Genomic DNA, 17,338 nt, shown 5'->3' on the forward strand with positions numbered 1-17,338 from the left:
CCTAGCATCTTTTGGGTGCATCAGACAGCAGCAGCAGTGATCATGGGCAAAGCAAGCTTGAGCAAGTACAGAACATGAGGTTTTTATTGCAGGATGAGAGAGGAGGAGAAATCTTGTAAAAGGCCTTCTGCTGGGGACTGTCTCAACAATTGGATTATGTCAGAGTATTGTTTGAGGGGAGGAATGCTGCCTGGGAGGGCAGATGAAAGGCTCTGATATGTGAGGTGGGGTATCTGGGCATGTTCCTTTAGTTAAGGCAAAGAAAATACATCTGAGGGCCACTCAAGGAAATGTCTGTTTACTTGGGCTGCTCCAGCCCACAGACACAGCATTCCCAGGAGCTTCTGTGGAGAGGGCAGTGCTTGCTGGGAGAGGCTCATGGCAGCTTCCCTTCTCCCAAGGTGCAGTTTGGGTCAGCTCTGTTAGCCCTCTCCTCATCAGTCAGTCACACTGAACTGGCTGAAAAGCCAAAGCTGGTGGAACTCTAAGCTAAAAGGCAACTGGGGAGACATCAGAGTGTAAGTGGAGGCTGGCTGGGAGGTTCTGCAGGCCACAGGTGGAACATTCTATGCCTGAAAAGGAAAACCAGCTGTGTTTGATGTCAGCAGATAGTCAGGATGGGTTCTTTAACAAGTGAAGTCCTTAAGAGGCTGCTCAGATATGGTTTAAATGAGAGCAGACAATCTGAGGTGACTAATGAGCAGATACTAATGAGCAGTAATCAGTTGTTTTCATTCCATGAGGGGAGAGAGACCTCATTGCTCTCTACAGCTTCCTGAACAGTTGCAGTGAGGAGGGGGTTGGTCTCTTCTCCCTAGTATCAGGGGATAGGAGGAGAGGCAATGGCCTGAAACTGTGCCAGGGGAGGCTTAGGTTGGAGAGGATGAAAAATGTCTTTGCTGCCAGAGTGGTCAGGGGTTGGAAGAGGCTGCCCAGGGAGGTGGTGGAGTCCCCAGCCCTGGAGGTGTTCCAGAAAGGTGTGGCCATGGTTTGATGGCCATGGTGGTGCTGGGTTTATGGTTGGACTGGATGATCTCAGAGGGCTTTTCCAACCACAACCATGCTGTGATTCTGTCTTCTGAACTTCCTTGCATGAGCAGCTTTCTCCTGCTGGCCTGGCTTCTCTTGGTGCTTGCTGTTTGGAGGTGGGCTCCTTTTCCTCCCCATTCCCCATCGAGTTCTGGCCTGGGATTCTCTAATCATAGCCTGCTCATAGGCCTAGCTAGGAGGAAAATGGGAAGAATTTTCCATTTGGAACCTGAGCTGAATAAAAGCCCTAATTTGAGGGGAGAGGATGTGAGTAGGGAGAGACATTTTCCTATTTTGCCTTTTTTCTGAGCAAATATTTCCTAGTGTTGGGAAGAGCTGTGACCAGCTGTTAAATATTTCACTCAGAGCAGATTTTTTCAGTCAGTCTCAGTAGCAGAGATTCTGCCTGAGCTGGGTGAGCCAAGAACCCTTCCAACTGCTCAGTGGTTTGCCTCCCCAGTGGTGAAATCTGTCGCTTGGCTCCTGAGCAGCAGAGGAGTTCTGTCTCTTGCTGCAGAAGGAGACAAATGGCAAGTCCTCGGATGAACCAAAACTGAGGATGCAGAGCTGACAGTGGCTGGTGAAGGACTCTGGTGAGGCAGCTGTGAGCTGCTCCTTAGGACTGGGGAGGAGACTGGGAGTTGCCTTCACCAGTCTGCCAAACTGGAAAGCTGCAGCCTCTGTGAGTATCAGCTGGCAAATGCAGTGCTGAGGAGCAGCCTGCTTGCTGCAGAGCTGGCCCCTTCTGGGCACTTGTGGACATCAGAGCCACTTGTGTCACCACTTCAGCTTGCTGTGTTCCCAGGACTGAAGGAGGGTGAAGAGACCTCCAAGGAGTGGAAGGAGGCTTCGGCGCTGCCCTTGAGATGTATGCCTGAGCGCTGCCAAAAGCTGTCTGGCAGGGGCTGCTTCCCAGTGCTGTGGCTGGAATGCTAAATTGCAATCATTTTGGTATTCTCAGCCCACCTCCTCACACAAACAGTGCCTGGGTTCAAGCTGGGTGCTAGCACCAGCTCCTAGTAAGCCCTGAGAGAAGGAGCAGCTGTGGGAGCTCTTCACTTGTGATAAGAGGGTGGAGGGAGACCTTTCAGGAGTCCTGAGAGTCCTTGCTCTTGTGGTTTGTCTGCCCACTTAGACTCTCGGGGCATTCATCTGCAGGAGTCTGAACTTGTGATGTGCATGAGACTGCTTTAAACTCTGGAGCCCCAGATGACTCTGCAGAATCCCATGCACTGTGTTTGGCTGAGCTGGGTTCCATCTGCAAGTGGATGGCTGCTGTCCCACAGCTGCTTTTACCCAGCGCTGAGGGAAGGTTCTGATCATCTCCTGGGGGTGGCTGGCACATCTGGTTTGCTTCTCTGGCAGAATGGGGTTTAGAGTCATTCTGATTTTGGACTGGGGTTGGTGGCTTCTATTTCTTGGCATTTTGAAGGTGTGGATTGTTGAGGGTGTTGAATTTTTCACTTAAGCTTGGTCTTTATAGCCCAGGAAATGGCTTGGTGGCTGCTTCCTGGCCTTAGGGGGGTGTTCATGGAGCTCTCGGAGGAGTGGCTTCTCTAAACCACTTGGCTCAGTCCCCTTTTACCAGGCAGTAAAGCACAGCTGGATGCTGGGAGCTTTCCTCTCTCATAGTCCAGTCTCTGCCTGAAATTCTAAGTGCTTCACAGGCAGAACAAACGGAGAGGGCAGCAAAGGAGCATCTGGAGAAGTTGGAGCACTCAGCACCTCTCAGGTTGCATATTCTGGGGGAAATGTTTCCTTGAGGCAGGGTCTGTGAACCCCTTGTGCTTTGCAGTTGGGGTGACTAGGTCTGGAAGGTGCTGCTGGGCTGTGTGTTGGGTTTTATTTAATGCTGGGTTAGGAAACACCAGACTTGAAAGAAGTGAGATAGAGGAGAGGTTCTTGCCTGCAAGCCAGAAGCAAGCAGCTGACACCGAAGAGTGATGCTTGGGTTGGCTGGTTTGTGTGCTAGCAGAGCTGAATGCCACTTGAGGGCAGGTGACTGGCTGTGTGCAGTGGAATAATGCTCTTTGTTCTGTGTGTCTTTCTTACTTGGGGGAGGAAAAAGCCAACCCAACACCCTTCAGAGAAACTCATGGCTGCTGCTGCCTGTAGGCCTGCAGGAGTGATGTGTCTGTGCTTCCAGTTTGCCCTCTCGGTGCTAAGCTGGACTTGAAGCTCACAGAGTGCAGTGTGGGGATGTGAAGTCTTGATGGAGCCTTTCTAGCCTGGCTGGGGGCTGTAGTCACAGAGCAGGTGGGGGAGGTGGTAAAGGTGTGCTCCTCACCTGGGGCTCTGGAGCACCTCCTGCAGCGTTGCCCTGCTGAGCCAACGGAGGGCACGTTGGCTGATGGAGCACTGGCAAGGCAAATGCTGGAGAGCTAACTGCCACTGCTGCTGGTGATCCAGGTTGCTTGGGGCTGGGACATGCTTCTGGAGCCAGCTCTGTTGTGTTCCAGGTGGAATCCTTCATCTTGGATCAGGATGATCTCGAAAACCCCATGCTGGAAACCGCTTCCAAACTGCTTCTGTCAAGTACTGCTGATGGTGCTGACCTGAGGACAGTGGATCCAGAAACCCAGGCAAGATTAGAAGCTTTGCTTGAAGCTGCAGGTAAGTACCTGTGTCCCACAGGGTTTAACCCCAGTGCCCGTGTGGGACCTGCTTGCATAAGTCTAATCCATGCCAGCCTGGTACAGACACAGCAGCCTGGCCTGCATCAGGAACAGTGTGGCCAGCAGGAGCAGGGAGGTCATTCTGCCCTGTGCTCAGCACTGCTTAGGCCACACCTTGAGTCCTGTGTCCAGTTCTGGGCTCCTCAGGTTAGGAAAGATGTTGAGGTGCTGGAAGGTGTCCAGAGAAGGGCAAGAAAGCTGGGGAGGGGTCTGGAGCACAGCCCTGGGAGGAGAGGCTGAGGGAGCTGGGGTTGCTTAGCCTGGAGAAGAGGAGGCTCAGGGGAGACCTTCTTGCTCTCTGCAACTCCCTGAAGGGAGGTTGTAGCCAGGTGGGGGTTGTTCTCTTCTGGCAGGCAAGCAGCACCAGAACAAGAGGACACAGTCTCAAGCTGTGCCAGGGGAGGTTCAGGCTGGATGTTAGGAGAAAGTTCTTCCCAGCAAGAGAGATTGGCCCTTGGGATGTGCTGCCCAGGGAGGTGGTGGAGTCCCCATCCCTGGAGGTGTTTAAGGGGAGCCTGGCTGAGGCACTTGGTGCCCTGGTTGAGTTGATCAGATGCTGCTGGGTGAGAGGTTGGACTGGATGATCTCAAAGGTCTTCTCCAACCTGGTCAATTCTATTCTATTCTATTCTGATGTGAGGCAGTGTGAGCTTGGCACAGCTGTGTGAGTCAGGGAGGAGGAAGAGGTTTGTTAAGGCACTGCAGAGGTTGGAAGGTCAGAGCTCCAGTGAAGGCCACGCTTCGAGTGTGGCCTTTCCAACAGCCTGCGTACAGAGTGACCCCCGCCCATGGCTTGCAGCCTTACAGCACCCCCCCAGTTTGCTCAGGCTTTGTTCTGTAGCAGTTACTGCGTGGAAAACTTCAGCAGCTGCTCACTCTCAGTAGCTGTCATTGAAAAATGCTGGCTTCTGTGGCTCAGGGGCTTTCATTCATGCCCGGCACATCTGAGTGCAGCTTTGACAGGAGCCTTGTCGGCGCCTAATCCTTCCTGGGGGAGCCGCGCGTCGCCGTGTTTGCCGCCTCTGTGCCGGCAGGTCTCGGAGGCTCCATTCCAACTTCTCTCTTCTCTCCTCTGGCACACCCCTGGGCCACAAGGAATAGGCAAGCTGTCCACAGCTGATGGGAAAGCCTTTGCGGACCCCGAGGTGCTCCGCAGGCTGACGTCGTCGGTCAGCTGCGCGCTGGACGAAGCTGCTGCCGCGCTGACCCGGATGAGAGCGGAGAGCACGGCCAGCGCCGGGCAGACGGACAAGTAAGCAGCTGCTCTGCCCAGCCTTCCCCGCTCCTCTGCTGCCTCTGGGAGCAGTTCTTCTGCTTTCCCTTCTGCTCACAGCACGCTCAAAGTCTTGCTCGAGGGGAGCTGGTGCCAGGTTGTTGCCTGTGATTGTCCTGCTCGGTGTTCCCGGGCTGCCAGGTGTCGCAGTGGGGAGTGTTGGGTGCTGGACGGGTTCTGCACCGGGCAGCAATGTGCCCTGGTGGCCGAGAGGGCCAGTGGGATCCAGGGGTGCATTAAGAGGAGTGTGGCCAGCAGATCCAGGGAGTTTCTCCTCCACCTCTACTCTGCCCTAGTGAGACCTTACCTGGAATACTGCCTCCGGTTCTGAGCTGGAGAGAGTCCAACAGAGAGCTACCAGGATGCTGAAGGGAGTGGAGCACTGCCCTGTGAGGAGAGGCTGAGCCCTGGGGCTTTTGAGTCTGGAGAGGAGAAGACTGAGGGGATTTTATTAAATGTTTATCAGTATCTGAGGGTCAAGAGGGAGGGGACAGGCTCAGCTCACTGGCACCCTGGGATAGGACAAGGGGCAATGGATATAAACTCCAGCACAGGAGGTTCCACCTCAACATGAGGAGGAACTTCTTCACTGTGAAGCCCACAGAGCCCTGGAGCAGGCTGCCCAGAGAGGTTGTGGAGTCTCCTTCTCTGGAGACTTCCAAGACCTGTCTAGATATGTTCCTGTGTGAGCTGTGCTGGATTCTATGCTCCTGCTCTGGCAGGGGGGTTGGGTCCCTTCCAACCCCTAGCATCCTGTGATCCTGTGAAGCAGTTAATGCTGCTCAGAGTTCAGAAACCACACTCCCAAGGATTCCCACTTGATCAACTATAGAAGCAGTGCCTGAGCTCTCAAATGCTGTGGGCCTTAGAGTAGGGGAGACACTGGCACAGGCTGCCCAGGGAGGTTGTGGATGTCCCCTCCCTGGAGGTGTTCAAGGCCAGCTTGGATGAGGCCTTGAGCAAGCTGGGCTGGTGGGAAGTGTCCCTGCCCATGGCAGGGGGTTGGAGTAGATCTCTAAGGTCCCTTCCAACCCAAAGCATTCTCTGAATCTATGATGATGCAGAATGTGGCCACCTGAATGGTCATCTGGAGGTGTTTCTCTTGTCAGCTTGTGTCAGAGCCAAGCTCCAGCAGGGCCTGAGCATGCAGGGGCCCAGTTTTGGGACGAGTTGGATGCAAAACCTCGGGTGTGGAAGTGGCACCTCTTCAATTAGCACTTCTCCAGCTTGTGTTTCCCTTTTGGCTGACTGCATCCTCACAGCACATTAGATTTCTACTCTGGGTGTGGCAGCAGCCTCCCAAGCATGCTGCATTTGTGACCTGTGCCCTCTGTGTCCCTCCAGCCGCAGCTTGGCAGAGGCCTGCTCGGAAGGAGATGTGAACGCGGTGCGCAAGCTGCTGATCGAAGGACGGAGCGTCAACGAGCACACAGAGGAAGGGGAAAGCCTCCTTTGCTTGGCCTGCTCAGCAGGATATTATGAGCTTGCACAGGTTGGTTTCCTTCCCAGGGTGTGTGTGTATTGTACAAAAATGGGGCTCCAGAAGAACATGTGTCCCCATGAGCACAGTCAGACGTAGGAATCAGCTCCCAGGGGAAGCAGCGGAGTCCTCTGCCTTGGGCAGTTTGAAGACTCAGCTTGCCAGGGTGCTGGGCCAGCTCCCTTCAGTCTGACTTGCCTAGAAAGGTTGGACCTGGGTGTCCCTTCTGAGCTGGCACTCTGGCATTCTATGAAAAATCAGTGTTGAGTTGATGTGTCCCAGGCTTGCACCCCTGGAAGGTAGCAGAACATGGCAGTTAGCTGGGCCTGTGTGCTTCCCATCTCCGAGTGTTTCTGACACAGACCTGTGGGTGGGTGGCGGGGGGGCTCTGTGTAGCATTCCAACCATCTCTCCACAGGCTGCTTTGTCACTTGTCAGCACTGTTGCTCACCCTTGTGTTGGCAGGTTCTGCTGGCAATGCATGCTAATGTGGAGGACCGTGGCATTAAAGGAGACATCACCCCTTTAATGGCTGCTGCTAATGGGGGACACGTCAAAATCGTCAAGCTGCTGCTAGCTCATGGTGCTGATGTCAATGCACAGTCATCAACAGGTAATCCAGTGTGGGGCAGCCCTTGGGACTTGCAGTGTGCAGGAAACTGGGTGGGAACTGGGGGAGAAGGGCTCTACAAGCACTGCAGAAAGCTTCCACCCCGAGGCATGCTATGATTTTGTTGTTCTCCCCTCTTTCCCCTGGCAATGTGGTGGGTGTTGAAGTGACACAAATTCCTTTGTGTGGCCTTAAAGTAGAGAAATTGTCTGCAGTCAGCAGCCCCTGACTGGTGGAGTGCAGCCCCTGAGTGATGAGGGAAGCTGGGATGCCCCGAGACCCCTTGGTTTTGTTCTTGTTCTGAGCAGTTCTGCTTTGCCCTTGAACTTCTCTCAAGGTATCTTTTATGAAGGCAGCTTCTTTCCTCTGCTCAGATCCAGGTTTCTGTGGTGTTTCCATGGAGGTTGTTTTCCTCTCCTTGTAAAGACTAGTGGCATTTTGGATCTAACCCTTTTTGGGTGCTCAGGGCCTGCTTTAGAATGAGCAGCAAATTCTGCTGCTTGCTTTCTGCCTCACAGCACAGCCCTGCTGCTAAACAGGAAAAGGGATGGGTTTGGGGATGGAAGCTGGGATTAGCTGGGGTAGAAATGGGAACAGAAGTGCAGCAATGCAGTCACCAGGCACATGGAGATCTTCATTCTCTCAGCACTGAGCTGCTTTGTGCATAGCTGTTTGGTTTTTTCCCCTGCCCTCCCTGCAGTTCTTGGTCTGTAGCCTGAAACAAGCCTGTTCCATGAGTTAGCCAGGTAAGAGGGGTGAGATGAGGAGAGGCTGAGAGACCTGGGGCTGCTTAGCCTGGAGAAGGGGAGGCTGAGAGGGGATCTTACCAACTTCTCTAAGTATCTGGGGGTGGCTGAAGGGGCCAGGCTCTTTGCAGTGGTGTCCTGTGACAGGACATGGGGCAATGGACACAAACTGGAAGCCAGGAAGTTCCACCTCAACATGAGGAGAAGCTTCTTTGTTGTGAAGGTTCTGGAGCCCTGGAGCAGGCTGCCCAGAGAGGTTGTGGAGTTCTCCTCTGGAGACTTTCAAGACCCCCCTGGTTGTGTTCCTGGGTGACCCTGCTTTGACAGAGGGGTTGGACTCTACCTCCAGAGGTGCCTTCCAGCCCCCACCACTGGATGAAATAGTGCAGGGGCTGAAGCAGGAATGCTCACCAAATACTCTTCACACCCCTTCTTCTCTTCTGGCTCCAGGCAACACAGCCCTGACCTATGCCTGTGCTGGAGGCTATGTGGATGTGGTGAAGGTCCTGCTGGAGTCTGGTGCTAGCATTGAGGACCACAATGAGAATGGTCACACTCCTCTGATGGAGGCAGGAAGCGCTGGGCACGTGGAGGTGGCCAGAGTGCTGCTGGAGAATGGGGCAGGCATCAACACCCATTCCAACGAGTTCAAGGAGAGTGCCCTCACCCTGGCCTGCTACAAAGGTACAGCTGCAAGGCTGCTCACACCTCTGGGACAAGCTGTCCTGCTTTGCTCTCCAGCACAGAAGGAGCTGAAAAGCTAGACATGGAGACCTTTCTGCTGCTTCTGTTGTGGTTGCACACCACACAGCACATAGGCACCAAGTGTGAGAGTGTGCAGAGTGTGGGCACAGCAAAGGCAGACTGAGGGAGTTGGGGCTGCTCAGTCTGGAGAAGAGAAGGCTCCCAGGAGACCTCATTGTGGCCTTCAGTATCTGAAGGGGTCTCCAAGAAAGCTGGGGAGGGACTTTTGAGGGTGTCAGGGAGGGATAGGACTGGGGGGGATGGAACAAAACTAGAAATGGGGAGACTCAGATTGGCTGTTAGGAAGAAGTTGTTCCCCATGAGGGTGGTGAGAGCCTGGCACAGGTTGCCCAGGGAGGTGGTGGAAGCCTCCTGCCTGGAGGTGTTTGCAGCCAGGCTGGATGTGGCTGTGAGCAACCTGCTGTAGTGTGAGGTGTCCCTGCCCATGGTAGGGGAGTTGGGACTGGCTGAGCCTTGAGGTCCCTTCCAACCCTGACAGTTCAGTGATACTATGAAATGGCAGCATATCAGACTTGTAGCCAGGCCTTTATGATGCTTCAGAAGGTTTTTCTGGACTCTGAAGGCACCTGAAGGAACAGGTCCTGCAGGCAGGAGTTCAGAACCCAAGTGGTTTGGATTGTACCTGGAGTAACTACCCTGTTAGCAGTCTGTGTGCATTGCATGTGTAGACATGAGCACAGCCTTCCACAGTGTCTCATGCTGCTTGGTGGTTCTGTTTTCTCTTGCCTTTGTTTATGTACACCAGCCTCTCTCTGTGGCTTGGGAGATGCCCTTTGCTAGGTGATGTTTAGCTGTTAAATATCTTCTCCCTCCAGGCCATCTAGAAATGGTGAGATTCCTGCTGGAAGCTGGTGCAGACCAGGAACACAAAACAGATGAGATGCACACTGCTCTGATGGAGGCTTGCATGGTAAGAGATGGAAGGCTTCAAGCAGTGAGGGTGGGGAGACAGTGGAACAGGTTGCCCAGGGAAGTTGTGGGTACCCCCTCCCTGGAGGTGTTCAGTGCCAGGCTGGATGAGGCCTTGAGCAAGCTGGGCTGGTGGGAGGTGTCCCTGCCTGTGGCAGGGGGTTGGAACTGGATGATTTTGAAGGTCCCCTCCAACCTTCTAGGATTCTATGCACATTTCCTCTGCAGCCAGCAGCAGCAGCCAGCTGCCTTCTCTGAACAGGAGCAGCTGTGCAGACCAGTTTGTGTGTGTGGCACAGCACTGACACACAAGGAGTGGGGCACTTGAAACCTTGTCCCACAAGGGACTTCTGCCCAGGAGCCTTTTTTGCAGGCAGCAGCTAACAAACACAGGTTGAGTGCCAGCGAGCTGTTGGCCAATGCAGCTCCCCTCCTGGCAGCAGAGAGCAGGTTTGTCTGGTTTGTGCTTCCCCTTCCTGAGCACCTGCTCTTCCCCTGGGAGGGCTGAGGACTGATTGCCCACGCTGCTTGGTCTTTAAAACACACTTGGTGTGCTCCTGAAGGTTGCCAGACAGCTTTCTGTGATCTAATGGCAGTGCTGAGGCTTTTCCCAGCTGCTGCAGAGGAGCTGTGCAGCAGCACCCCAGTGATCTGTCAGAGTACAGATCACATCTCCTGCTGTTACCAGCAGATCTCAGGGCTGCTTGGCTCACATTAGTAGCTCTGAAGCATCCCCTTGTCCTGCTGGTTGGGAAGCAGGGATGAGGAGTGAGCTCTCTTGCCAGAGCCTGATGGTTGAGGCACCATCTCTGCATCTCCCTGAGGAAAGATTCTTCATGGAGCCTTGGAGTTTGGCCCTAAAATAGTCTCATCACTTCATGTAAAAGGTGACTATGGCCTAGTTAGTGTCCTAGATATTCTTGTGAGAGGAAATACTGTTTTGCTCCCTGGTATTACAAGGAGGTAGAAACCACTTCAGGAAACGAAGCCTGACAGTGTCAGCTGCAGTCTCATCTTGAGTCTGGAGAAGAGCTCTTTGGGGCTGTGGTTTCCAGCTTGGGGAGGGTGGCAGCAGCTCTGATTTGCTGCCTCTTGCTGGCTCAGCTGAGCTCAAGGTGTGCTTGGCTCCTTCAGTGACAGCCTTGGGAGGACAGCCTCCTGTTCCTGGGAAGCTGCTGGCTTCTCCCTGTACTCCTCCTGTGTTTTGCATGTCAGCCCTTTCCCCATTGTGGTTACTCCAGGATTTGAATGGTGGCAACATCCTGATGGAGAAAATCAGCTTGGAGAGGTTGTGCTATGCCACTGTCAGGCTGCCAGTGTAAACACAGAGCTGGCAAGCCACTTCAAATAGCTCCTGAAGCTGTGGCATACTGCAGGCATGACCAAGAGCAGATGCTCAAACAGTTTCTAAAGGAAGAAAGCAAACTTGGGAGCTACAAACCAGTTTGACTGCATGGTTCTGGTGTCTGGAAGATCCTGCCAGGATCCTGGCTCTGGCTCAGGTGCCTCTGGTGGTGTAGGAGGAACCCCTGGCAAATGGTCTGGCTTTGGCTTTTCCTTTGGTGGGAGAAAGTAAGCTGGAGAATGACAGCTTTGGAGAGCAGCAGCAGCTCCTCTGCTTGGATGGCCTTGTGATCTTGGTGTTTTTTGACTCCTAGGATGGCCATGTGGAGGTGGCAAGGTTGCTTCTTGACAGTGGGGCCCAGGTGAACATGCCTGCTGACTCTTTCGAGTCTCCGCTGACGCTGGCAGCCTGCGGCGGGCACGTGGAACTGGCAGCTTTGCTCATCGAGCGGGGAGCCAACCTGGAGGAGGTCAACGATGAAGGCTACACACCCCTGATGGAAGCAGCTAGAGAAGGTCATGAAGAGATGGTGGCACTCTTACTTGGTCAAGGTAACTGTTGCACTGTGTTCCTTGGGCTGTAATCCAGCAGGCAGCTGGCTGTGTGAGGGCAAAGGCTGAGTCACTGCAACTTCTTGTTTCCGCCTTCACCTTCTGAACTCCTTTCTGAGCAGGGTTGGTTTGTTAGCAAAGCCTCCTTTGCTCCACTGGAGACCTTACTGCAACCTACAGGAAGCCTATGGGAAAGGTTGGGATATGGACATTTTAGCTGGGCCAGCTGTGGCAGGACAGGGGGTGAAGGTTTGAAACTGAAGGATAGGAGATGCTGCCTGGAGAGGTGGGAAATGCTCCGTCCCTGGGACCATACCAGCTCAGGTTGTTTGGGGCTTTCAGCAGCTTGCTCTAGTTGAGGATGTCCCTGCTGACTGCAGGGTTGTTGGGCTGGGTAAACTTTGAAGGTCCCTTCCAACCCAACCCGTTCTGTGATCTTCTGGTGCTGAATGGCTTTCTAGAGCAGATTGGCACCTTCCAGCCAGCCACTGAGTAGTGAACCTGTGGGTTCCACCATTGTGCAGGCTGTAAGTTAGCCACATGTTCACTGTGGACTCTCCTGAGGTGGTGCTACCGCTGAAAAGCTGTTGAGAAGCACTTTGGGTCCCTCAGAGGGGGTTTCAAAGCACTTAAGTCAAGTGGAAATCTTCTAGTTTGATACACTTCCAGGTCTGGAAGAAAAATCCCTGCAGCTTCTAGGAGTGAGATGGGGAAGAAGCCAGCTGCCTTGTGCATCAGGAGATCTGCTGGGGCTGCTTGTCTGATGGGTGTGGGTTTGGTGCTTTGTTTGAAGGAGCAAACATCAACGCTCAGACAGAGGAGACGCAGGAAACGGCGCTGACTCTGGCGTGCTGCGGAGGCTTCTTGGAGGTGGCTGATTTCCTGATTAAAGCAGGAGCTGACATAGAGCTTGGTTGTTCCACACCTTTGATGGAGGCTGCTCAAGAGGGTCACCTGGAGCTGGTTAAATATTTATTAGCTGCAGGTATGGAGTGATTTTTGTTAACAGTGTTGTAAAGGCTCTGTGTAACCTTGAGAGAAATATCTTTCCCCCCCCCCCCCCGGTATTTCACACCATTTTCATTAGCAGCAGCTTGAAGCTGACTGCAAAGGTTTGTGGAACCTTAACTACTACTACTTAGACCTCCTTATGGCAGGGAGGTTGGAGGAGATGAACTCTAAGGTCCCTTCCAACCTAAACCATTCCATGATTAATTCAGCTTTTGAGGGCGAAGTTGGCATCAACTTGCTTGGGACTGAACTTCCGGTTTCCTGAAGTAGGATTAAATTGCAGAGTTCCTGGATATTGGGTTGGAAGGGAGAAGGTGAAAAATGTGCTGCCTGATCTGTAAAGATCCTGAGGGGACTTGCATGGTTTCTGCAAGGACCTTCCCTAAGCTTGTGTGCTCCTTTCTGCTCCCCAGGGGCCAACGTGCACGCCACAACAGCCACGGGGGACACGGCGCTGACCTATGCCTGTGAGAATGGCCACACTGATGTGGCAGATGTCCTGCTGCAGGCAGGGGCAGATCTGGTAAGTCCTCACCTCTCCAAAAGCTTTTCCTTAGCAGATAAAATGATAAATATCTGATTATTTACTTTTTTTTGGTCCAGTGCTGGTTGCTGAAGACTGAACGAGTTTGCTGTTAACTGTTAGAGTTGTACCCAGGTTATCTCTTAGCCTTTATGCTTTTAGCTGAGGGAGGATTGGAGATGCTTTTCTAACGGGTTTTGGGCTGTTTAATTACCTGGAAGTGCTTAGGTTGGTTGCAGTGCTCTGGTGGTGAATGTCTGAAGCATTTCCAAGCTATCTGAGGTTGCTGGTACAGAAAACTGGAGGATTTTGTTCCTGTCATGTGCAATCCTGAGCACCAGTCAGCTTTGGGTTGTTGAGCTGCTTATGGGTTAGAACCTGCAGACTGGTCCTTATGGAGCAGACAACCTATAGCTCTGCTCTGTGGTGTGCCAGAGTGGAATTCAGATGATGGAGGTAGATTGCTTTTTAGTTTTGGTAGGCTTGTGCACCAATATGGTATCCAAAAGTGACATTAAGCCTGAAGTTGTGCCAGGAGAGGGTTTAGGTTGGAGATTAGGAAAAAGTCCTTCGCTGCAGGAGTGGTCAAGGATTGGAAGAGGCTGCCCAGGAAGGTCCTAGAGTCACCATCCCTGGAGGTGCTCAAGAAACTTGGCCCTTCAGGACATGGTTTAGTGGCCATGGTGATGTTGGGTTGGTTATTGGGCTCAGTGATCTTAGAGGTCTTTCCCAACCCAAACAATTCTATGCCAGAACAGAGTGGGTTTAATTCAAAGCTTGATTGCTTCTTGCCCAGGAGTCTCAGCCCAGTCCAAAGGCAGAGTGTTTGAGCTGTCTGCAAGGTGAACTCCATTCAAATGTCACATCAACTTTTATGTCTGTAGCTTGTGGAACACCGAAAAGAGATCTCCCATCTCTGGTGCTTTTCCCTTCAAACCCACCAAAGGCTGAATTGCATCCTGTGACATGTGCTGCTTTGGAATTCTGAATTGTAACCCTCTCTCCATCTGCTCCAGGAGCATGAATCAGAAGGTGGAAGAACTCCTCTGATGAAAGCTGCGAGGGCAGGTCACGTTTGCACTGTGCAGTTCTTGATCAGCAAAGGTAAGGAGGGGGGAAAGGCTTGGGGTTTCCTGCTGCTAGGAATAGTCAGAGTTAAGGAATGTCAGTACCAGTGTGACTTCCTTGGCTTTATTTCCAGTACTTCAACTCAGGTAGATCATTGATTCTCAAACCAGGCCTGGAATGCTCAGCTCTGGTTTCTGGTGAGCTCAGCAGGATCCTCAGCTGCTTCTCAAACTGGTTGTGTTGCAGCCTCTAGTTGTAGTGAGAGCAGCAGTGGGCACTGGGAGAGTCTCCAGGCTCTGGGGCAGCTTTGGGCATTCTCCTTGCAGTGGTTCAGGTGGGGTTGCCTTTCACTTTGTGACACGTGGCACATTAGATGGTAATTGGTTGAATTTCTCCAGCCATGGAGAGTTAGCAAATGCTCACTTCTTGCTGCTTGTAGCAGAGAACTGCTGGGAGTTTGTGTCTGAAGGAATCTTTGTCCTCTCTTTGAAGGAGCAAATGTGAACAGGACCACAGCTAACAACGATCACACAGTGTTGTCGCTGGCCTGTGCTGGAGGTCACCTGGCAGTTGTGGAGCTGCTGCTAGCTCATGGTGCTGATCCCACGCACAGATTGAAGGTTGGTTGCCCATCCACCTTGGTTTCCCCTGAGCTCTTGCATTCCTCTTAGAGCTAACAGTGCCCAAGGGACCTGGCTCCTTTGTGTTCTCTTCCACTGACCCAAGGAGTCATGATGCAAACAGAAATCAGAGCTGCTGTTTCCCCAAGCAGCCATGCTCAGCACCATAGCTTTGGAAGGTGGGGGTCAGAGGAGTGCAGGGCTGTTAATAACCAGGGATCTAAAGGTTGTGCTCTAATGATGGTAAGGTTGTAACTGGAAGAAGGAAACATTGTGGAAGTACTAGTGGGGATTTTTAAGTTGACTTGTGGACTTGGTGCAGATGAGATATGAATATGTGTTGAAAGCAATCTTGGAGACACTGTGCCCACACCTCCCAAAATGCCTCAATAGTGTCCTGTTTCAACGATGCTCTTCTCTGACACTGAGATCTTCCCCTCTTTAGGATGGCTCAACGATGTTAATAGAGGCAGCCAAAGGTGGTCACACCAGCGTGGTTTGTTACCTCCTAGATTACCCAAACAACTTGCTTTCTGCTCCTCCACCTGATGCTACTCAGCTGACCCCACCATCCCATGATTTAAATAGGGTAAGAGTGAAGGGCTGGATCTTTGTGGGGCTTTGGTGCATTGCTTCTTGGCAGCTTACTCAAGGGTTTTAATGATGAGGGGGAAGTCGGTCCTGTCATTTCATGAGCTGTAGGTGAACACACTTAACTTGCTGTGAGCTGTTGTGAGAGTGGTGAAGGCTCTGAGCATCACTGTGGGGCTTTCTTGGCTGCTCTATAGAATACCTTTGGAATAATTGATGGAGGGGGGTGGGGGTGGTGAAAAAACCACCCCAGCAAGTGAGCAGCTCTGCTTTTACCAGGCTCTTCAGAGCTGCATTATGTTGAGCCCTTTGTGGCTTGGATTTGCTTTGCTCTGTACCATGCTGAGGTTGGAAAATGCAAAGTCTCTGGAGGTCAGCTGTTAATTATCACCATCTGGGGTGGGGGGTGGGGGGGGTGGGGAGGGAACCCCCAGCCACGTAACCAATGTCATGAGTCACCATGAAAGTCTGCTGCTTCTCTAACAGGTTTTGTTTTACCTTCTGCTTGAATGCTCACTAGATCAGAGCCTATGAGAAAAGTAATCTGTTAGTATCCAACGTTTTAGGCTCCTCGAGTACCAGTGCAGGCGCTGCCCATGGTCGTCCCACCCCAGGAGCCTGACAAACCCCCTGCTAATGTCGCCACAACCCTTCCCATCAGAAACAAAGGTCAGTCTTAGCTCCGCAGCTTCTTTTCTCAATATCCTTCCTAGGCAGAAGATTAGAGGGCTTTGCACTCTGTAGCAGGGTAGCTCCTATGAAGAGTGTTTATGGATTCAGTGGAGGAAACCTGCAGTGGTGTGTTTTTTTTTGATTCCTTGGTTTTTTTTTTCCCCCCCTCTCTGGCTTTTGAAGGATTGCTTACCCGCCAGGCACCGGGGGTCAGTTCATCCTGTAACCATACAGCGTCAAGAAACCTGCCTCAGTGAGGATGCTAAAATAGAGATTAGGCTGGACTAATGCAAATCAAACCAAAAAAAAAAACCCCACCAAATCTCACCCAGAAGCCTCTCTAGCCATTTGATCCTGGAAGCTGTTAAAAACCAAGGCTAATCTCCACATGGGAGTTGGTTTGCTAACCGGCGTTGCCTTAGGAGCGGGTTGGACTTAATTGGATTGAAGGCGGAATTTCTTTTCAGCCTTAGAATGGGGCTCAGGGTCCTCCTCGGGACTAAATTTTGCATCTTGATTTTGCTCTCTCGCCATTTTTAACCCTTTCCTGTGCTTTTAGAGGAGTTCTCTTCCAAAGCCAATTCATTGACTTTTTGTTTTTATTATCACTATTGTCATTTGGGGGTCAAGGAGCAGCAGTAGTGCAAATACAGGCGTGCATGTCATAAACAATTAACCCTGTGTGTACCCTTGTATTGTTCTGGAAGTAACCCAGCCAGGAGGAGGAGGACTTTGGAAGACAAACTGGGCACCTCCACTGCCTCAGAGCCTGAGTTACTCCTTTGCCTTTTGCCCTTCAAAATTAACTGACTGTTCTTTCTCCACCTGGTATGGCAGACCCTGTCAGCTGTGGTACTGTGGACTTCTTCATAGAGAACAAAAAAACACCCATTCATTAAAAAAAACACCCAAAAAGGTGAATTTGGATGAGTTCTTCATAGTAAAGACACCCCAAAAAGGTGAATTTGGATGAGTTCTTCATAGTAAAAACACCCAAAAAGGTGAATTTGGATGAGTTCTTCATAGTAAAAACACCCAAAAAGGTGAATTTGGATGAGTTCTTCATAGTAAAAACACCCCAAAAAGGTGAATTTGGATGAGTTCTTCATATTAGAAACACCCCAAAAAGGTGAATTTGGATGAGTTCTTCATAGTAAAAACACCCCAAAAAGGTGAATTTGGATGAGTTCTTCATAGTAAAAACACCCCAAAAAGGTGAATTTGGATGAGTTCTTCACATTAGAAACACCCCAAAAAGGTGAATTTGGATGAGTTCTTCATAGTAAAAACACCCCAAAAAGGTGAATTTGGATGAGTTCTTCATAGTAAAAACACCCCAAAAAGGTGAATTTGGATGAGTTCTTCATAGTAAAAACACCCCAAAAAGGTGAATTTGGATGAGTTCTTCATAGTAAAAACACCCCAAAAAGGTGAATTTGGAGGAGTTCTTCATATTAGAAACACCCCAAAA

General features: G+C 51.7%; 1 protein-coding gene across 2 annotated transcripts in view; it reads left to right on the plus strand.

The window, feature by feature from the left end:
- ANKRD17 (ankyrin repeat domain 17) overlaps nt 1-17,338 on the plus strand; it is an 85,490-nt gene that overhangs the window by 40,180 nt on the left and 27,972 nt on the right. For both annotated transcript variants that reach the window (XM_054172743.1, XM_054172745.1), the window contains exons 2-14: nt 3,489-3,642; nt 4,799-4,955; nt 6,321-6,468; nt 6,922-7,069; nt 8,263-8,496; nt 9,393-9,487; nt 11,145-11,382; nt 12,176-12,367; nt 12,807-12,916; nt 13,933-14,020; nt 14,477-14,604; nt 15,050-15,193; nt 15,762-15,864. In XM_054172743.1, the coding sequence (XP_054028718.1) occupies nt 3,489-3,642; nt 4,799-4,955; nt 6,321-6,468; nt 6,922-7,069; nt 8,263-8,496; nt 9,393-9,487; nt 11,145-11,382; nt 12,176-12,367; nt 12,807-12,916; nt 13,933-14,020; nt 14,477-14,604; nt 15,050-15,193; nt 15,762-15,864 (1,939 nt within the window). The remainder of the gene's footprint in view (nt 1-3,488; nt 3,643-4,798; nt 4,956-6,320; nt 6,469-6,921; nt 7,070-8,262; nt 8,497-9,392; nt 9,488-11,144; nt 11,383-12,175; nt 12,368-12,806; nt 12,917-13,932; nt 14,021-14,476; nt 14,605-15,049; nt 15,194-15,761; nt 15,865-17,338) is intronic.

This window comes from Dryobates pubescens, chromosome 24 (genome assembly GCF_014839835.1).
Source record: "Dryobates pubescens isolate bDryPub1 chromosome 24, bDryPub1.pri, whole genome shotgun sequence".
Classification (NCBI taxonomy): domain Eukaryota; kingdom Metazoa; phylum Chordata; class Aves; order Piciformes; family Picidae; genus Dryobates; species Dryobates pubescens.